At 55.7% G+C, this 20,953-nt stretch overlaps 1 protein-coding gene and 1 long non-coding RNA gene across 4 annotated transcripts in view; one reads left to right on the top strand and one right to left on the bottom strand.

Moving 5' to 3' along the window:
* The window catches only part of CRISPLD2 (cysteine rich secretory protein LCCL domain containing 2), an 84,900-nt gene that overhangs the window by 35,145 nt on the left and 28,802 nt on the right, over nt 1–20,953 (bottom strand). For 2 of the 3 annotated variants that reach the window (XM_045076381.1, XM_004753882.3), the window contains exons 7-14: nt 18,883–19,038; nt 17,240–17,300; nt 14,675–14,741; nt 13,839–13,969; nt 12,019–12,062; nt 10,165–10,237; nt 7,846–7,921; nt 1,220–1,353 (exon numbers count right to left, since the gene is read on the bottom strand). In XM_045076381.1, the coding sequence (XP_044932316.1) occupies nt 1,220–1,353; nt 7,846–7,921; nt 10,165–10,237; nt 12,019–12,062; nt 13,839–13,969; nt 14,675–14,741; nt 17,240–17,300; nt 18,883–19,038 (742 nt within the window). Of the gene's footprint in view, nt 1–1,219; nt 1,354–7,845; nt 7,922–10,164; nt 10,238–10,838; nt 10,993–12,018; nt 12,063–13,838; nt 13,970–14,674; nt 14,742–17,239; nt 17,301–18,882; nt 19,039–20,953 lie in introns of those variants that run through there. The other variant, XM_045076382.1, reaches the window with a different exon arrangement.
* Nucleotides 14,738–18,581, top strand: LOC123391003. The gene is made up of 3 exons (XR_006605636.1): nt 14,738–15,109; nt 15,436–15,608; nt 15,776–18,581. It is a non-coding gene; the product is annotated as an uncharacterized LOC123391003 (long non-coding RNA).

Here is a 20,953-nt window from a genome sequence, read left to right as displayed (position 1 = left end):
GGCTGTAAGCCTCTGCCGTCTGTGTGCCTTTCCCCACCAGCCCCGGGAACAAACACACCCCCAACAGGGGTCTGCCCTGGGGAAGGCGAGTCATCAGACCCATTTCACAGACCCAGGAGCCGAGGTTTAGGAAAGGCCAGATGCCTTGTGTGAGGTCACAGGGCTCTCAGAGGAAACCCCGGGACTGGGGCCTGGGTCCCTGGGCTGCAAGGCCCGTGAGGCACATCCATGGCAACAGGACACAGGTGAGGCTGAGAAGCATCTGCCAGGAGACAACTGGCAGCCTGAAGCCACCCTGGGACCCCTTAAGAACATTCTGGAAAGGCCTACCCAAAAGCCTCAGACATTTGCTCAGTCTTTGATCTAGGGATGTCATTTCCAGAGATTTCTGGAAATAAGCACTGGCATGTGCAGACATTCCCCCACGAGGATGGCCATCACGGGACAATCGCCACCCGCCCCTCCTGGGATGGGAAAGTGCTGGACGGACTGCCCAAACAGGAGAGAGGTGCAGTGTGCCGACCAGACGCAACTGTGTGGGGTCACCAGCAGAGATGGGGTGGGGGAGCTTAGGAGCTGCTTGATGACCTAATCAGTGAAAATACAGAGTATTCGACTGTCCACTCCAAGAGCCGCTGCTCTCAGTCACAGACAGCCACTGGCTTAATCCTCCAGCCACTCCGTGAGGCCGGGGCCGGTGCTGTCCCCGTATCACAGGGAGAACACTAAGGTACAAGGAATCAGGCAGCTGGCTGGCGGGCACAAAGCCAGTGAGAAGCGGAGCTCCAAGCCCTTGGCTCTTACTTCTGTGACGGACATAACCACACTATTGTTAGCCGCAGAGAACCACTGAGTCACCGTAATTGGATCCTGTGTGTTTTCCTCGCGCCCGTGCCAAGTAAAAGGACCAGAAGGAGGCGCAGCACAAGCCTCATGGTAACCCCCCAGGTGAGAGCTTATGGACGATTGTTTTTGGCGGGGGGGCTCATGGGAGGCTTCTCAATCTTCTACAGAAACATATAACGTCATAGAAAAAAGTTCTCAGTTTTAAAACAGAAAGGAAGAGAAAAGAACAGCCTTGTCCTGTGCATTCTGGTGGGAATGAACACAAGCCTGACTGGCTTCCCTCCCAGGGTCCAGGACACTGGCTTCCCTCCCAGGTGCCCCAGGGGCACGGTCGGTGGCCTCGGGTGACGAGAGCCGGAGGACGCAGCCCTACCTTTCAGACTGGACTCCGTTACTGAGCGAGCCCACGTAGGCCTTCTTTTTATCCACGGGCATCAGGTCCACGTAACCCCCGCTCTCGTTCTGGATGACTCCCGCGTGCACGGCCGTCTTGCAGATGCTTGAACTCTGAAAGGGCGAGAAGGGCCGGGATCAACGTCAAGAGTGCTGTGCTCCCAGGCGAGGCCCCGCTCCCGCCAACCAGGACTTGGTGGCCACGCTGGCGGGGGAGGGGGTGTCATTGACCAAGTTACCCCTAGGAAACACCCATCGCCCCCTTGATTCCTTTGGGGTCTCTCCCGAGAGAACCGGCATCCTTCACTCATACACGCATTCATTCCTTCAGCGAGGGTTTTCTGAGCACCTTACTGGGTGCCAGACCCTGTGCTAAATGGAGGACAACTCAGCAGGGAACAAAATAAAGACTTGGCCTTCAGGCAGTTGAGGGAGCCTGACCAGGAAGCAAATACACATAGAACCAACTCTGGCTGTGAAGAAAATAAAGCTGGCTCATGAGGTTATGTGAATGGGTGGAGACACTCAGGATGGTTAATCTGCTCTTGGTGTGACATTTGAGGTTTAATTTGGGTGAGAAAAAGGAACGGGCCACCGCCTATGAATACATCTGGGAAGAGCATCCCAGGCAGAGGGGACAGCCTGTGCAAAGGCCCTGGGGTAAGAGTGAACCTGTCATGTCCCAGGAACAGAAAGAGGGCCACGGTGGCTAGAATACAGCGTCAGGGGAGTGTGGCGGGGCGGGTGGGAGAGCTGAACGGGCCCATCCCGCGGGGCTGTGAGGATGACGGGGGGGTCTAGGCTTATTCTAGGTGCCAAGGAAGCTGCTGGTTTTTAAATAGGGGCAGGGTGTGCTGTTTTCCAAAGTTATCAAGCAGTCCAATTCCTGGCTTACAAACCCTGGAGTTAAATTTTCACCAGGGCCTTTAGGGAGCCAGCAGAGGAAGGATCCGCAGGACGGAATGTCTGAGACTAACCAATCCCATGTGGGGTGGCTGGTCCTCGGTCACCCTGACCAGCTGATTCAGTCGCCCCCGACGGGGGCCGGGGAACTGAGGCACACTCGAGGTGAAGCACCACGTGGGTGACCCACTCCGGCCACGTCTGTGATCCTGTCCTCCGGCTTGGGGTAAAGACCCAACCCTGGCCTGGGCCGTGGGTGTCAGTCTTCACCGCAACCCAGAGCCCCGTGCAGCACCTTCACCCGGTGACGGTGCCTGACCCCCTTTCTCGCCCCCACCCCCGGAAGCAGCAGCGGTGGGGGAAGCCTGGATTTGGCATTTTCAACACCGGCCGGGGGTTCTTGTGAGCGGCCAGGGCCACATGGATCCGTATGTGGGCTCAGCAGCCTCCTTCCCCCTTAGCAGACAGAATGCAGACTCCCGGCTTCTCCAGTCCCGGGCCCAGGCGGACCGCTTTGGGCCTGGGATCTCACTTCATCTTCCAGCGGGACAGGTTGTCCGGCCGTTCCCACTCCACAGGCCAGAGCGCGTGGGTTTGGTGAGAACCAAGGACTTGGCTGGGGCAGCACAGACAGTGGCTTAGCCGAGATGCCCGCTGAGGTCCAGCTAAGGGAAAGTCTGTGCATCCGAGGCCCCCAGAGGCACGGCCTCCGGAGAGTCCGCATGGCTGTCTCTGAGCCTGTGACCACGTGAGCGCCCGTGGCCAAAGGACGCCGCACTTGGGACGGAGGTAAGGACTTTGAGGAGAAGAGGAGCCCAGAGTCATCCCCAGGGTCCTTCTAAGAGGGAGGCCAGCGGGGCAGAGATGGGAGACAGAGCTGAAGATGCCGCAGGGCTGGCTTTGCGGATGGGGGGGCAGGGGCTGTGGGCAGCTTTTGGAAAGTGAGAAAGGCACGAAAACAGGTGCCCCTGGGAGGGGGGCTCCAGAAGGAGTAGAACTCTGCCGACAGCCTGACCTGTACCTGGGGAGGCCTGTGCTGGGCTTCGGACCTCCAGACTGTGAGAGGAAGGCCACCAAGTTACTAAGTCTGTGCTCATGTATCACGGCAGCCCTAAGAAACACATACCGCTTCTGACGGGACATCCATTAGGTCCCTTAAGTGAGGACTTCCAGATACTCAGGAAACAGAGTCACCAGGGGAACGGCCCCCGAGACTCTGGTAACGGGGTGCGTCAAGCTGACCAAGGCAGCAGCTTATTCTAGCTCAGCAAGCTGCCAACTTAGAGATGGAGTCAGAATGACGTCGACAGGCCAGACCTAGTGACCTGGTGACCCGTGGCCGCGGCCCTCACTGGCTTAGCCTGCAGACTCCGTGTGTGTCGAGCAGGGAGAGGGGGGTGCTGCTTTGTGCAGGGAGTGGAGGCGAGGCCACGGTGGACCGGGACCCAAGTTTGTGAACACCGCCTGGCGGGGGTCACTCAGCGGGGGAGGGGGCATGTGTGCGTCTGGCCTTGGTTGTCCTCAAGGCCACCTGTTTGCACAGTACATGGGGGGTCCCAACCATTGGCTAACCCATCCAGAACCTCCTTCGTGACGAGAGAGGGCTGGGAAAGAGGAATCCTGTAGGATCCTGCTTACACGGGGCTTCAGGCGCGGTCTGGTCTGCAGACCCAGAACGTAGAACAGGGTAGGTACCCCGAGCTGCCCTTTGAATGGGGCAAGGAACCCATCAAGCAGGTTCTTAACACCAAGACGGGAGTGAACAGATTCAGGTGGGTTCCTTGAAAATCCCTATTTGAAATCTCACACAGATCTGGAATCTCACACGTTGGGAGTCTGGGGCAGTCTCTCTTAGGGACGCCCCGCCAGGCCGTGGGCTCCTGACCCCTTCCTTCAAAACTCAGTCCTGCCAGAGAAGCCGCTGGTTTTGCATCAGAAGAAAAATCGCTTTTCGGCACCCGAAGCCGCCCTGAGGGGTCCCTGGGAAGTGCACTGTGCCGCGGGCCGGGCAGAGCGAGAGCCCCGGGGAGCTCCCACACCAAGGGCTTGAGAGACCGAGTGCCCGCTCTCTGGGACTGAGCTGTCAGAGTCACCGAAGGCCACGTGAGACTCTGGGCCGACACATCCTTTCTTCTCTGATACACGGACAAGGGCAGGTCCTTAGCCGAGTGGGCTCTGGAGGACCTGGGAGACCCGAGTGGCACATCAGCAAGCACTTCCTTGGTGTCAGCACTGAACGTGGGAGACCCCGGAGAAGCAGGGACAGCGGGTTACCTCGTCCACACGAGGAAGCCTTTTTAATCATCCCCCTGGAAAAAGGATCTGCAAGTTTCCAGCCCTTCAAAGGGTTTGTGTCCCCCAAAGATTCGGAAGCAGTGCACGGACGACCATCTCAGAGACGGAGACTTCAGGATTCCTCTAAACGCCGGGTTGGCGGGGGGTGAGCTGTGCCGGCACGAACGCGCGCTCTTCTCGCCGGCAGGCATTTCCTCCATCTCTCTGGACACTGCTCACTCCGCTGACCCAGTCCTCGGGCGTGAGGCCCGGGACTGCTTCGACCGCAGCAGCCGGTGGGTAAGGGGGGACCCGAGCCCACCGCCCGCAGAAACGCTGCCCGGAGGAGCCGCGGTCTGGTTTTGCATCCTGTGACAGTCCTTTGCCTCCTGTCCCCGGAGGATTTCTGGACGCCCGCGGTATCCAAGTCTTCCGTGATAACATCAAGCTGCAGCCTTGAGTGTGAGACTCTCGCGTGGGCGGTAGATGTTTCTCACGAGAGAGGCGCGGCTCTCGGCCGCGATCAACACACACCTCTCCAAGCACCCGCAGCGTTGGGCAACCCGTCTTCCCCTTTCTCACCCTTCCTTCATCGTGTCCCCTCTCACGAAGCTTCCTAAACGTGCAGGCGTCCGCTTTCTCTTCCTAGGCCTCGAGTGACGCAAATAAACAGCTGCCACCCACAGAAATCGGGTCTCAGAGAGGCCGGAGCTCGTCCTGCCTCTGCCTCCACCACTTGTCTGCCGAGTGGCCTTGAATGACATGTTTTGGCCCCAAGAGCCCTTATTTTCTTAGTACAAATGGTGGGTCATCATCACAGGTAACACTTTCAAGCATTCGCCAAGGCAGGCCCTGCTGTCGGAGCTTCCTGTGCAGTGACAGAGAAATCTCTCAACAACCCTGCGAGCTGGGTGTTATTATCCTCTCTTAGCAGACGAGTGGAACAAGGTTCAGGGGGGTTCAGGGATTTGCCCCAAATCTCTCAGCCGGCAAACAGCAGAGTCAGGACTGCCCCCCCACCCCCCAGAGCCAGCACGCTGTCCACCATTCCTCATGGGACTGTGAGGGCCGGAGAGAACTCTCTGGAAGAGAGCTCAGGGCTTGAACGCAGGCTTGCTGCCGGCAGCCGTCAGGAGATGTTAGTTGATAAGGCAAGTGGCACCACCGTGATCATCACTGTCACCGTCACCAAGAATGCTCCAGGGACTGTCGTCCCGGAACAGCGGCATCAGCGTCATCTGGGAACTCGTCACCAAAGGAGATTCTCTGGCTCTTCTCCAGACTCACGGAGTCAGACAGGCTGGGGTGGGGCCCAGAAATCTGTCAGAATGAGCCCTCTGGGGGATTCTGGTGTGGGCCCAAGGGTGAGAACTTCTCCAGCCGCTGAGGGAGTCAGGAAAGACAGATGAGAAAACCTGAGGCTCCGAGCAGGAGAAAGGCTCACCCGCGATCTCACAATCGGGTCTGAACTCGCATCTTGTGACCCAGACCTTGCTCTCTGGGCTACGTCCTGCTGCTTCTCCTGCCTGCAGCGCACCACGAAGGGAGGAGACTGGCAGATAACGTGAGCAGGCAGGAAGGCGGCACCACTGGGCCCTTCGAAGATTTGGAGACAACTCTCCCAAAATAAATCTCTTAGCTAAACAGACATTTTCCAAAAGGCATCATCATTTCCCAGAATACAGAGTGACCTAGAAACCGAGCCCAGAAAAGAACCCTGGAGATGGACGGAACGGCCTTCCCTCTCTCCCTACTCCACCCCTCTCCCCGCCTGGTCTCCCCTCTCTTCTTTTTCTTTCTCCCTTCCTTATTTTTGGAAGAGCTTAATATTTAAACATCAACTAATGTAGTATCTTCATTGATTTACTCCTTCAACAGACATTAACTGAACAGTCATTATGTGCCAAGCCCTGGGCTGAGCACTGTGGTTCCAAGAGCTCGAAACCCTGGAGAACAAGTTCAAGACCACATACAGGTCTCTATTCCCATGCCTGTTCCCATCAGTGTAATTATGAGTGCAGGTACATTCCAGCAAGGCAGAACGGGGGGGGACAACAATACCTAGAAATGGTGTTCTTACAGAACCCCAAAATAGTAAAATTTTTACATTATTACTAATTTTCATCAAGTCCTCTTTGCATAAAAAAACTTTATATGTTTAGCTGCCATGTTGTTCGGTGCATACAGATTTGATCTCAGACCTTCACAAACTGCACCTTTCGCGTCATTCCACAAGAATTGTGTTGTCCCATTCAGTACGTTTAACCTTAAATTCCACTTTATCAGACAGGAATATTGCCAATGCTGGTTAATTGTTTCTCTGTATTTGGCTAGAATCACTTGGCCTATCTCTTTATTCTTAAGGTGTTTTAAAATCAAAGCTTGGCTCAAACATTTCTTTTCACAATTGATACACAATATTTTACTCCATTAAGCTTTTAAAACTCAATTGTGGCTGAATGGCTCCTGAGAAGAAAAAGACTCAAAGAGGAAAGGAAAAAGATGGGTAAGAAAAAGGTTAGCCATGAAGACTGCTTTGACTTAGTGACCTCAGATTTACAGGAATCTGGAACCCACGAAGCAGACGGAGGCAAAGATGGTGGTGGTGTGTGGGAGAGAACAATTAAGATGAAGACGGAAAAAAGCTGAGTAAAAATGTTGGCGGGGGGATGGGTGATGCTGATCTAATCAGGAAATGCTAGGTCTCAAAGATTCCTTGGACTAGAAAATCCCAGCTGGCTCATTCTACAGAGAGGTACGCAACTTGGCGAGAGGATCACACAGCCGGTGGACAGGGCTGGGGCCACATTCCCATCCTTTGGGACACCGTGTGTCTTAACCCCAGGCAACTGGAGGGAACAGACTCATTCTGGACGATTCACTCAGAACAATCAGGCTAAAACGTCCTTACTAAAGTTAGCAAGGAAATGCGGAAGAACAGACTGCAGTGTGCTAAGAGTGGTTATGAACAAGCTGTCGAGTAGTGGGATTTATATTTCCTTCTGTGTGCTTTTAGCTAAGTGGGGACACGCTGTGACTACAGTGGACCAGTTCTAGAAATGCATCAGGAGAGCTGGAAGGATGATTGAGTTAGCTGGAGAAATGAAGGGTTTAAATACGTGATACCTGAGAGCCTTCACATTAAAAACGCACATGAATGGGAAGGCACAATTCAATTTACCGAACCATGAAAGCATTCGGACACGATGAGGTCCCCAGGCATCTGCGACCACACGCACACACGAGTGGAAGTACCAAGACGCCCACATGCGGGGCAACCAGGGCCGGGGTCGCAGAAAGAAGTGATCTCCATTTCGCTCAAAGCACAGGAATGAGATCTTGGGTTTCTGGTATCCAGACCTTAGAACATCGTTTCTGAGGTCTGAGCATGCGTGGAGAGGAGGCCACTGAAAATGTTGGTGTACTCACGTCTGCATAGATGTTAGTTCCAAACACAGGAGCCCAGTAGGACGGCTCGTCTTTGCAGTGTGCTGGACACCGCACCCTGGAAAACCAGAAACATGCGTGTGACGGCTCTGATCGGCAGAAGACAAAAGTTCTTAAGAAGCAGCTGGCCTTCCCCATTTGGATTTCAAGATCGAGCGGCTTACCCGGGAAAGGAAACTATCACACAGTCAACTCTCTAAGAAAAATAACATCTCTTCCCCCCCCCAGCAGTGGTAAAGATATTTTCCCTCTTCGTAAACAACGCATATAGAATTTTCCAACTCCGCACAAAAGAGACACGCAGAAATAACACGGCAAAAGAGGATAAATGCATCAGAGAGTCGGAATGCGGGATTGCGAGAGATGGTACCTCCCCTTCTCGGGCGTCAGCGGGTTCATATCATGGGCGCACTAGGGAGATTATAATCAATCGACTTTGTCAAAGGCCACTTTCCTGTGTGAGGGAGGAAAGGGTGGAGGGCCCTCACCTCAGTGAGTCAGACTGTCCCAGGGAGGGGCACTGATAACCTGCGGCCGAAGGGGTCAGATCACCACTGGGTCGGTCACCACTTCCTGCTGTAGGCAGAGAGGATGAGGAGAGCGCCTCACGCTGGAAATGGGTGGGTCCTCGGTGGCGGGAGGTACCCAAACCGGGGGGAAAAAGCACGAGCTTTATTTAAGAAAAGGTTTTTTTGCCTTTATCTGGAACAGTACGCCATGGGGCTGGAGCCAAGATGGCGGCCGGAAACCATCTGGCCCCGAGAGAGACGGGATTCTGGCAGGAAAGGGAGCCCAGGCAAAGGCAGTGAGAAGCCAAAACAGTCTGGAGGCGTGGGGGAGGGGACAAGGGCGGGGGTAGAGGAGGAGGCTGTGCCCCGAGATGCTCAAGAAGAAAAAAGAATTTGGGCGAGAAAATTCTTGCCTACGGTTTCTAGAACGGCAGGTCAGAAACTGTCTCTTCCGGACGTGCACTGTGTCAAGCTCTTGGTTGGTGTTCATTTGTGTTTTCTGAAGTAACTTCCTTCTGCTTCTGCTTCAGATTTAGGTTCATGATTTAATATTCAGTAAAAGGTTGTCCTCCTTAATGGAACATTCACAGGGGGTCAGCGTGGTGATGGCCGTGGCCCTGGGAGCCCGTGAGAAAGCCCCACGGGGAACGTGGGCCACAGACGGGGGGACCTGGGGGCCCCGTTCAGTGTCTCCTCCCTCACCAGACCCTCCTGGGGCTCTTCCCTGCTCACACCTTGGGGGTGTCCACAGGTTAGTTTAAGGTCAGTCTGTAAGAAAATCCATAGGCCTCAAGGCCCCCCGAGAAGGGGTCACAGCTCCGAGAGGACCCATGAGGTACGTCAGAAGCAGATGTTACCAAATGTTACTTTATTTCCGGTTGCATCACCCTCCAAAAATCAGCCAGTACAGTTTGGTGGTGGTGGTGGGGGATGGACGTGTTTAAAATCTACTCTTTAGACAAACTGTGGTCCAGGCACAGACTAGAACCCCGCACGGCGACAGGAGAGACCACCGATGTGCTTGTGGCACAGAAGAAACTCAAAAGCATTATGCAGAGGGAAAGAAGCCAGACACGAAAGGCTCCGGACTAGGACGGCTCTGTTTAGGCGAAATGCCGGGAAAGGCAAAATTATAGTGACAGAACGTAGACCAGTGGTTGGCAGGGACATGGGGGCAGAGGTGGAAGGAGAGGGGTGACTCGAGGCAACTTTCTCGCAGGCTGGGCACTCGACCGCGGTGGTGGCCGCATGACCGGGACGTCTGTCGAGACGCGTCGGATTGTACAGTCACAGTGGGTGGGTTTTGTCGTGTGCAAGTTGCACCTCAGAAAAGTTGGGCTCTAATGAGCCGATTCTCAAGTGACCCAGAGAAAATGTCAGAGATGAAGCCCAAGAACCAAGGGGCGGATGAAGGGGACAAGAGACCTCACGAAGCTTTTAGTACGGTGATTCCCCGCCGGGCCGCTCCGAGACTCAGATCTCAGTGGTCTGGGCAGGGGCCTGGGAAATCTGTTCTGTTGACGTCCCTCAGGCAACTCCACCCCCACCTGCCCCCCACCCCGCAGCCAGGGTGGAGAACCAGAGGTCTCTGGGAGAGGTCCAGTGGGTCTAGAACCCTGAGCAGAAAGCAGTCGGTTTCCCCGGGCGTCCGCACCAAAGGGCCACGCCTAGAACTCAGGGCCACGCCTAGAACTCGGTTATGCTTCGCTGCATGAGATGATACCCCAACCTAGCCCTGGGCCTCTTTCCCTCAGCCCTTGTGTTTGCAAAACCAGAGGCCAGTGAGCCTTACCTGGGGCAGTGGGTCCCCACCTTCTCGAACGGGCAGAGCTGAGCGACGGTGCTGTAACAGTCCACGTCCTGCACTGGGGAGAGGAACACCGAGGGAATCGGTCAGGTCATTGGCAAGCCTGGGTCTCAGGCCTCCAGCCTGTGAGATGGCCTGCTGGCCCCCAGGTCCTAGGGGCTCCTGGGGCCCTCACACGGAGGCAGGATGAGAAGCCTAGCACCGCAGGCACCTCACTTCGGGCCCCTCAACGGGTGAGACGCCCCACGGCCCGAGTGTGTGCACAGCTCCCCGGGACCGACGATACCTCTCAGTGCCCCCTTCCTTGGTCCTCATGTCAAGTACTATTCTCACTACCCAGAGGAGGAAGCAGAGGCCAAGAGGCTACCCTGGGTCTGCACGGGATGTGGTGGGAAGCTGGGTTTCTGATTCCAGGCCTAGAGCTCCTCTTCAAGGTCACTTGTTTTTAACAACGGAGGTAAGAAAGTGGCTCTAACACAGGCTGCCTGTGGTCTCTGAGCACATGCCCTCAGCTAGCCCCAGGTGTGGCAAACCTTTCCCAAAGGGCCAGAGGCTAAATACTCCTGGCTTGGCTGCCATATGGACTACATGGCCACCACTCGACTCTGCTACCGTAGTACAAACCAGCCATAGCACACGTGTAAATGAATGGGAGCGACTATGTGCCAATAAAACTTTATTTGCAAAGACAGACGGCAGGAAGGATTTGGCCCTGAGGGTGGTCGTTTCCGCCAACCCCTGGTCCAGCCTATCATCTGGACGGGCCGGAGGTCTAGGTAGCCCGTGGGGACTTGTTCTGTACCCCACGGGACGCTGTACAACGGAAGGAAGGGGAGGTCATTAAAATTAGGTTGAGAACACCACTAAAAGGCACAGAATAATACATCATTATTTAATTCTCTTTCAATTCTTGAAAGCGTATCAATGCATTACCAGTGCAAATACTGTTAATCACCGGGAAAATAAACCATAAAGGTGTCCACCAAAATGCTCACAAAGTTATCTCTGAGTGGCAGAAACGGGGCCAAATCCCCCCCCCCTTTTTTTTTTCAATGCTTCTTTGTATTTTTAAGTTATCTGGAATAAATAGGCATTACTTTTGTAAAATGGAAAAAAAGCTGCTACATGTTTTTATAACCAGATATTCCTGCATCCAGGGCCTATGACGGCAAGAACCTCTTTCCCAAAGGAAAGGAAGGGTCGGCGGGCCAGTTTCCTGAGGAAGCATCTCCGCTTGCCTGGGACCGTTCCCGCCAAGTGCCCGGGCTGGGCAGTTCGAGTTCACGGCTCCCCTGTGCCTACGGTATGCCCTGCCACGGATGCGACCCACCCTGCCGCGGGGACGTGCCCTGGGCAATAGGAAACACAGGCGAAAGAAAAGGGAGGCCGGAGAGGGCAAGTGCGTGCCACGAGCTTCGTCCTGCTTGCCTTCGGCGTTCGTGCCGACGTTACTGTCTCTCAACCCCCGTTTTCTGATGAGCCCAGCGTGGGGCCTCGGCACCCTCCTCACGGGCTCCCGCTGCTACTGTCCACCAGTAGAAACGGACGCTTCCTTCAGGCGCTCTGGACCCAGGCATTAGAATTTCTGTGACGCTCAGCTGAGAGCCCCAGTCCTGTTTCTGGTTTGGCAACTGAAGGCCAGTGCCACGTTCAGATATGGTTAGAAAGTGGTTAAAGAACTGACCTCATCAGGAAAAAGCCTTTACATGCTGAGAACAGCAGTGTTAGCAGGCATCAAATGCATTTAATCAAAAGCTAAGGAGAATGAAAACCTCCAGGGAAACTCAAGATGACCTGTGGATGATGGTCAGTCACACAGAAAAAGACTGGCCAGCTTACCTTTGACTTTTGACACCACGAAGGAGCTGGAAGGCTTGTATTTGCTGGAAAAGAATACATGAGCTCAATGCAAACAGACTCATTCCTAAAAGAGCAAGATGGCTCCTGCGTTTCTTTTCAGCCTCGACTTTTTAATCTTCCTATCTTTTTAGATTCCTACCAGCCCGAAAGCCCTTAGAACATCCTAGAATAGGACTTGTTAACCTTCTCTGTGCCGAGAAACCCCTCTGACAGGCTGGTGAAGCCTACGGACCTCTTCTCAGGATAAGGACTTTAAAAGGCATATGATACATTTAAAAGATTAACAGGGAGTCAGTTATTAGTGATGTTTTTTGTTATCCAAGGATTAAGGCGGCTTTGCGTCTGAGTGATAGCCGAACTTCCTTGTGAACACAGTCTTCTAACCACTATCCTTTTAGGGTAATCATGGCAGAGACCGGCTTTTCAGACTCCCCCCCGCCCCCCGCAACAGGATTTCTCCCAGTGAGAGGGTCGCTGGCCCCGCTAACGCTGCTCTGGTTTGGGGCTGCCATTCATACCGGCAGGAAATACACTTCAATCAGAAGTTAAAGAAAACAAAGCTCTGATGTTTGTGTCGATGTTTGCAGACTCCCTAAAACACAAAGAACCCTGCTCCAGATGCAAGGTTGGCCCCCAGGAGGGCCCAGAAGCGGCTCTGGGACAAGCATGCCAGGCCGCGCGGGGCCCAGACCCTCGTGGTGCCCGTGCTGAGCCTGACGTGGCTGGCGTTAGGTCACTCGGCCTCCGAGAACATGTTCTTTGCTTCCGGTTAAACTTCCGCGCTCGTGTTTACACAACCCCAGAGTCCCTAGCTAAAATGAAGAGAGAATTTTGCAAGACCTCTTGAAGAAGCAGGCCTTTCAAAGGGGAATGACTCATGTGCTTTCTGAAATGTCCTGAGCAGAGCTCCCTGGAACACACACACAGGGGCTCTGGTCCCCATGGTCCTAGCTACAGACCTTGGGATAGGCACTGACACAGGAAAGCTCTCTTGAGGTGATGCACCATGGCCGGGCGCTGTCGGGGGCTGAGGCAGGGTCCCAATGTCCCCGCTAGGCTGGGCTGGGCTCTAGGTCTTGGATAGGGAAGGGGCCCCGGGCATGGGGTGACAGAGCATTCTCAGGGCTCTGGGCAATAGATCTTTCCTCGCAACGGTGGCAGAGGAGTCACATCATGTTAAAAATTGACTGGCTGTAGATCTGGACACAAGATGGAGGTCAGCTCTGGGTCCCACTAGGGCCCTCTTTCACAAGCAAGGTGCTGCCACCCAGGAGGGATGAAGAAACTGGACCAAGATGGGGAGAGGGGGCAGAGCCCACTGCCGGGCTCTGTGCTCCCCAGTTCCTTTATGGCTCTGACTGTACAGACAGAACACGATGTGGCCTGCCCCATCGCAAGAGTCAGGATGGGGAGGGCCGCCTGCCCAGCGTCCATCTGCAGACCTAGCCGTAAAACAGTATCTTCCACCAAGAAAAAAATAAGTCAATCTATTTTAAAAATGGAAAGCCTCATTCTCCAGAAAGAAAAAAAATGCTATTCAAGAATCAACCTGTAAACTCAAGGATGGGAAGCAAAGAGAGGGTCAAAACTCAGCCCAGAGGAAACACAGGAAAACCCACGCAGGGGAAAGATGGCAAATCGCCTATGGGGGGGGAGTTTGAGCTACGGAGTTAAGTCTTCATAGGTTTGTTGTGTTTTGTTTTGTTTTGTTTTTCCCTGCTTCTTTAGATTGTCAGGTGCTTCTTGATATTTCGACAATATCTTCATGACCAGGAAGAAGGAATCCTTATCATAGTTACCTCAGAGACTCCACGCCATTCCTCGCAGACCGCACGAAGAAGGGGACCTTCCCGTTCCTGGTGACGTCCACCAGGCCACCGCTGGCGTCCAGGATTCCGTAGTGAATGGCGGCCCGGCATATGCTGGACGACTGGGGGCAGGGACGGGGGCACCGTAAGTACGTCTGAATTCACCTTTGTCCGGGCTTCTTTAGAAATGCCCAGGGTGGGGGCGCCCGGGTGGCTCAGTGGGTTAAAGCCTCTGCCTTTGGCTCAGGTCACGATCTCGGGGTCCTGGGATGGAGCCCCGCGTCCGGCTCTCTGCTCAGCAGGGAGCCAGCTTCCCCCCACCCCCACCACTCTCTGCCTGCCTCTCTGCCTACTTGTGATCTCTCTCGCTGTGTCAAATAAATAGATAAAATCTAAAAAAAAAAAAAAGAAAGAAAGAAAGAAAAGAAGAAGAAGAAGAAGAAATGTCCAGGGTGTTTGTCCTCAAACCACAAAGCCGAAATGTCTGGCCAAAGCTCACCCCACGTCTGACTCACCTTTCTCTAGAACACGGCTTTGTTCCTGGGGCTGCTTATCTCAGAACACTCATCCGAGGGGCTTTACGAACGGAGAGCGGCAACAAACAGCCCTTTCTCCCCATCCAGTGGAGCATGTTAACGCCCGGTCTAGGATGGAGACTCCCCTTCCGAGGGGGAGCCCCCATTCCCCAAAAGTGGCTTTACGAGTCTGCGCGCCCAGAGACAGGCGCGGGTCGGCTCTTGGACAGAGGGAGGGGAAGGAAATCCTGTCGTGTGAGAACCACCCGCCTCCCTTCCAAACGCACGACGGCCGCCCGCACGGGCACTTACGCTTTCGAAGAAGAGAGTTCCGAAGACCTTGGCCTGGTTGCTCAGACAGCCCGCGGGGCACTGGTACCTGATGCAGAAGAAAGCAGATTTTCGGAGGTGAACGTGTTGCGGGGCTCTCACCAGGAATCTACCCGGGTGCGTCTCCTTCAAAAGCTCGACTCTGACCTCAGAGAGGAGCTCCAGGGACGCGAAACCCGCTGCGCCCAGGCGAGTCGCGATTTCCCCAGGCTGGAGGTCACGCCAGCACCATTCCGGGCTCTACCAGGCCTTCCTCTCCTGTGTTTAGGACTCGCAGTGAAGGCAGAGGTGCAAACTCAAGGACAATTCACAGAAGACAAGTGGTTTTGAAGGCGCACACGTACGTTCTCGAACACCATCATCGAAGAAGGTACAGCTGAAGAGGACATGCCTCCTTCCAGGGGTCGAACCCCAAGGGTGGGTTTTTTTTATAGAATAAAATCCAGGGCGCCTGGGTGGCTCAGTGGGTTAAGCCGCTGCCTTCGGCTCAGGTCATGATCTCAGGGTCCTGGGATCGAGTCCCGCATCGGGCTCCCTGCTCAGCAGGGAGCCTGCTTCCTCCTCTCTCTCTCTGCCTGCCTCTCTGCCTACTTGTAATCTCTCTGTCAAATAAATAAATAAAATCTTAAAAAAAAAAAAAAAAAAGAATAAAATCCAGTGAGGATTCTCCTGAAATGCCTACATCAATCTTTCCAGAAAGACTTAAAAATTCACTTTCTCCCATTCTCAAACTTTCCTGGTAGGCATATAAACCCGAGCCAGAGGTCGGAAACTCGGACCCCATGTTGTTCCAAGTGTCTGGCATCATGAAAAACTAGAAATGAAACCAGCACCGCCCAAGGGACGGCCACGCCTGTGTTTGCACGGCCGTATGGTGGAGTCTGATGCGTTCCCCGAGCAATGAAGTCTTTGAAACGTACGTGACTTGGGAAAACCTTAAGTGAAAACGGTAGCTCACAAGCTTCAGCGTCAGCGGCGGGAACCTCCCCAGGGCCCAGAGAACGCACAGGAAGGGACTACACCTAATTGCTATAGATCAAGGAGATGCTGTGACACTGTTTTTTTTTTTTTTTTTTTCTTTAGACGCTGGCGGTGCTGCTGTTCTCCTGAATTACTTCCTCTAAACAAGAACACCTTTTAAAGTCCAGGGGGGAAAGGGCCCAACAGATGTGATTTTTGTCAAAGCACCGGGTGATGGGATGCCGTTGAGGAGACAGATGGTGGACGTACTTGAATTATATGGTTCTCCGTCGGTGGCCTCGGACAGTCCCTCTCCCTGCTTGCGGTGGGTCCCAGCAAGCCCCGACTCTGGAACTTTCTCAAGGCTCTCTATGCGTGTTCTCCGAGCTTCTCATTCTTCCCACTGACTACTCAGGTGTGATGCTCTCGTAAGAGCTTGTGGCCCAGAAAGTCAGCGCAAAGGGACCACTGAGTGTTCCCGACACCCAGAGCTGTGCAGACATGCCCAGACCCCATGCATGGGGACGGTGGTGGCACCAGCCCTCGGTGCCACAGGCTGCCCATCTCACCAGCAGACTGGCCGATTTCCTCAGCAGCACACGCCGGCCAGCTGCTCGGGGGACGCACGAGTCCTGGAGCGACCTCATCGCGGGTTGCTCAAAGTCTACTTCCTGACGCTCGTGCCCAAGTCCAGTGGCGGGGGCGGTGCGGGGGGGCCGTCCTCGGGCCAAACCAAATTCCAAAGCCCCACAGCATGAAGTAGGAGCCATCACCTTCTCTTTTAAGTAACATGGTTTGCCTTAAAGGAACGGCCGCCAAAAGCCAGAGCAAGAGGGGTAAAGCCCACTCGTGACCACGGACGTGGTTTTCCAACCGTGAACCTGAGGTTCCTTGCAAGGCTGCTGCACCTGCTGGCCATTTGCTGCCAGAAAGAGCAGCCTAGCAGCCCCATTGCCAAAACCAAACCCCTCCTTCCTGGCCACCAATCTCCAACATCTGGATGGACAAGGCTGAGTGAGTCCATTGGCGAGATGACCTAATTTGAGGACCGGGGAACACACTGGCCCGCGACCTCTGTCAGTGGCCAACACCGCCAGCTCACATGTGCCCTCCCATGGCCCCTGCCCTGACATCCCCTGCACGGCACCCCGGGCCACCGTGTGACCCCCTTCACATACACAGCTGGAGTGGAGCCCCGACCTCACAAGGTCTCCTGGAGGTGATCGGACCCCTCCGGGAATGGTGCGTAATTTCTGGCACCATCTGTAGTCCCCACGGCTGGAGGTGGGGGTGCTCCTGGCATCCTTGAGGCCAGAAGGCTGCTCGTTCCCTAGAGGCCACAGGACAGCCTCACCACAGAGAATCATCAGCCCTAAGCGTCACGAGTGCCAAGGTCAGGAGCCCTGCTCTGGGCCGAGAGACACAGGTCATCTTCGTGGGCCAAGATTTTCTTAAATGGTGGCTGCCGGAGGGACCTCAGAGACATCACGGTCTGTCTAACCTATGATGCATCCCACACCCCACGGCTGGCCCTTCGAAGGAAGGGCTGCGGGCGTCAGTGCCAGAGGGGCCTGGCCCGGACCGTACCTGTTGCACGTGGACCCTTTGCACTTGTCCTTCATCTTCGTGTCACACCGGACAACCTGGGCTGGGAGAGAAGGACCAGAACGCACGTCACACCAACAGGACATTGGTCTGAGGTAAAAGATACCACCCCGTACTCCAGAGAACTTTCTGGAACATCCTGGAACCCATGTCACAACCCGAGCAGGAGCACTCGTGGCTGCAGACTTCAGCTGTGAGGCTCGAGTCCCTGGCCCGGCCCTTCAGAGCAGCTGGGTGACCTTGGACAGGGGCCTTCTTCCCCAGTCGGAGGGTCAGTTTCCACAGAGACCAGCCGCGACAAGTGTCAAGGGTGCTGCTTCTGCGAGCATTCGCTGAGAAAGTCAGTGTGACCTTGGAAGGGGGCCTGGCCCACACCCAGTGCCCTGAAGCCTCAGACGGTTCTGGAAGGGTGGGCCTCACAGCCTCCTCCAGCCAAGACGAGCTCTGTCAAGCTCTCCTTGTTTATTTTCTAGGGACACATGAGGATCTGGGCACAGTGTTACAGTTTGATAGCACGACACTGGCACACCCATGAGGACAGAGACTGCTCGGGCAGAGCAGGGACAGAGCAGCCAAAAAAGCCCGGGATGGGGGGTGTTCAGAGAAGCATGAGCTCGCCCCTGCTCAGGGTGGGGGGGGGGGGCTCCCATTTTATGCTGTTGGCAGCTCAGGGGGACACGGAGAACCCCAGGTAGACAGCCCAGGCCTGTGTCATGCCTGGGGGGGAAATGTCCCTAGGGAGCCCCAAACCTTCCATTAAGGGGCTGGAGCGGGGACATGGAACGCTGGGCTCCAGCCGGGGCTGGGGAGGGCAGAAAGAAGGAAGCCGTGAGGTGAGTGTGCGGGCAGGTCAGGGGAAAGCCCGACGAGGGCTGAGTGCGACAATCTCGCTCAGCGGAGGGTCTCCCGGAGCCTTGAGGGGAGCCGTGGGAGGCGCTGTGCTGATGGGCTCAACGCCGACACTGGGTGGCCCCCGTTACTGCAAATGATCCGCAGAGCGACCCCACGTGGGCCTTATCGCCCCCCTTGTAGGGCTGAGCAAACCAAGTCTCACGGAGGCCAGTGGGGGTCCAGTCACCAGCGAGCCGGCCTGGGGAGGCCCGTCCCGCTGGAACCTCCGTAGGAACCCAGCTTGAGCCCAAGCCCCCTTTCAAAGGAGAAGGTCTAACTTGGAAATGCCGGCCGGGGGGGAAATGCCACCCAAGCCCCGCTCCCACGATGCTTGCTTTGGAAAGGACTTAAAAATACCAATTTTTTAAAATGCTGCTGCAGGGGCACCTGGGTGGCTCAGTGGGTTAAAGCCTCTGCCCTCAGCTCAGGTCATGATCCCAGGGTCCTGGGATCGAGCCCCACATCGGGCTCTCTGCTCAGCAGGGAGCCTGCTTCCCTCTCTCTCTCTGCCTGCCTCTCTGCCTGCTTGTGATCTCTCTCTCTGTGTCAAATAAATAAATAAAATATTTTTAAAAGTAAGTAAGTAGGTAAATAAATAAATAAATGCTGCTACACTTCCCCGCTGTGCCCCACTGTTTGCTGACCCGGAGACCTCTCTGGCCGCCCCCTGCCCCCACCACCGCCCCAGCACAGGCAGCCCGGGGGCCGGGGACAGAGGACAGAGCCGCACTCACTCATGTAGCTCACGGCGGGCGCCTTCTTGGGCTTCGTGGGTCTGACCACCCTCGGCTGGTCCCAGACGTGCTTGTCCTCGGGAACGGGAACGGGGGCCACCTCCACTTCGTTCATCTCGTCGGTTTCCGGCTTGGGGCTGGACGTCAACGTCTCTTCTTCAGAATGAAGAGGACGAGAAAGAGAACACGAAGCGGGGGATTCAGCAAAAATGCACTTTGCCGGGAAAACGGCAACGGGGCTGCTGGACTGGCGGGGGGTTCTCGGTCGCAAAGGGTCGGCCCGCGGCGGAGAGACAGTGACGCTGCAGAGCAGGGCCGGCCTGGGGGGGGTCCTAACGCCGAGGCACGGCAGCCGGGTCTCCGCGGGCCTCATGTGCCGCGGAGCCGAGAGCAGCCGGGCCAACCCGAAGCGCCAAGCCAGGCGCCTGCACCTGGGTGATGGCAGCGGCTTCCTGCCCCTCCTCCCACACGCCACCACCTGCCCGAGGAGGCGGCTTCAGGAGGCCAACCCCAAACCGGCACGGTCTCCCCTGAGGACCCTCTGGCCCCCGGGGTGTGCCGGGGGAGGGGTCTCCGCAGTCTTGCGCCCACCGTGGTGCAGGGCGACCCGTGTCGGTGTCTTTGGACCACGATGCACCCCGGCCACAGGGCCGCCCTGCTCCCTTCCGCACCCCCGAGTCCTCGCTCACCAAGCCGACGCCTTTCTCTGTGCCGAAGCTTCGTGGCCCGACATGTAGGACCGGGCCAAAGTCCCTGCTCCGGTTCAAAATGGAAACAGAGTCTCTGCACTGGCTCCCGGACATCTCCCAGCCCGGTGTTCTCTCTCCCGCAACCATGCCCCACAGCTTTAGCACGCTAATTAGCCAAATTCCATTTCTCGGGAGCATCCGCGTGTCTTCCCGGGTTCCTCCTGAGAGACACCTGGAAGCGCTCGTCAGAGCCCACCTGCAGGCCATCAGGGACCGAGCCATGAAGCCCCGCCAGTGCACGGAACAGTCCGGCTGCTTTCATCTGCCCGTGTGGCCTTGTCAAGGACTCCGTGGTGTGCACCCTCGTGGGGGGTGCGGGTCTCCCACTTTAGTGTGCACCCCCATCCTCCAAGGGTGTCTGAAGACCAGAGCTGGAAAGCCCCGTCTTGGGAGCCCCTCCCAGGCCTCTCTGTGGCACTGGATTAAAATTCAAGCAGGCACAAGGGCTCGTGAACACCTGCAGCTCATTCCCGGTTGTCCTTAGCAGTGACCGCGCTGCTCCAAAGGGGGACCAGGTGTTTTGTGGCTACGCAAAGCAAGCATCCAGAGCCAGGGCCAATTCTCCAGGGCTTCTCAAGGCCGGAATGTGCTGCGTCTGTTCCAGGGGCTGGTCCCCACCCCCCACCCCCACGCCATGCGCAGCCACCATGCCACCTGGGTGAGGAGAGTGGGTGGGGGTCAAGCGGTGGCAGTCCGGAGCCCGATGCCATCCTTATCAGAGCTCTGTTGACAGCTACGAGGCCACCACCACCTGCCCCTCCCACCAGCTGCCAACTCCCCGGGGCCAGGAGCCAGCCGGCTTCATCCCTGTCCCCCCCAACCCCAGACACCCGGCTCCCAGCCAGCTTTGCTGAATAAAATCTGCTGAATGAAGGATGAACTAAGCCGTAAGGAATTCTCTCTTTGGGTTCTTTCAGGAAAAAAATAGAGAGAGAGAGAGAAGAAAAGAGTCCCAGCTGAGTTTGAAGACCTTCACCAAGAGAATTCTGAAATCACCACTTGGAGGCCAAAGCTATAGGCGAAATCTTTAGGAAGACGCTGGGTTTGCAAACGCCGCTGGGCCCACATGTTCCGTCTCGGGTCTGCTCTCGCCGTCAATGCGGCTATTCAGCTCTGCCTTCTCTGCCGGCCGGAGTGATCTCCGGAATGAGCCGGGTTTTCTTCCACTGGCCTTTAGGATTTTTATACCTCATAATCGCGGCTTTATTCGGCCGAATATAGTTTGGCAGAGCCATCTAAAGCGTTTGAGGGTCACTATTTAAGAAAACGGGCAGACAGTCCTCGCCCTCAGACGCACACATGAAAAGCGAAGTGCTTACCCA

The sequence above is a fragment of the Mustela putorius genome, unplaced genomic scaffold, assembly GCF_011764305.1.
Source record: "Mustela putorius furo isolate JIRA1106 unplaced genomic scaffold, ASM1176430v1.1 tig00000174_pilon_pilon_pilon, whole genome shotgun sequence".
Classification (NCBI taxonomy): domain Eukaryota; kingdom Metazoa; phylum Chordata; class Mammalia; order Carnivora; family Mustelidae; genus Mustela; species Mustela putorius.
This window is presented reverse-complemented; position numbering and strand designations above follow the sequence as displayed.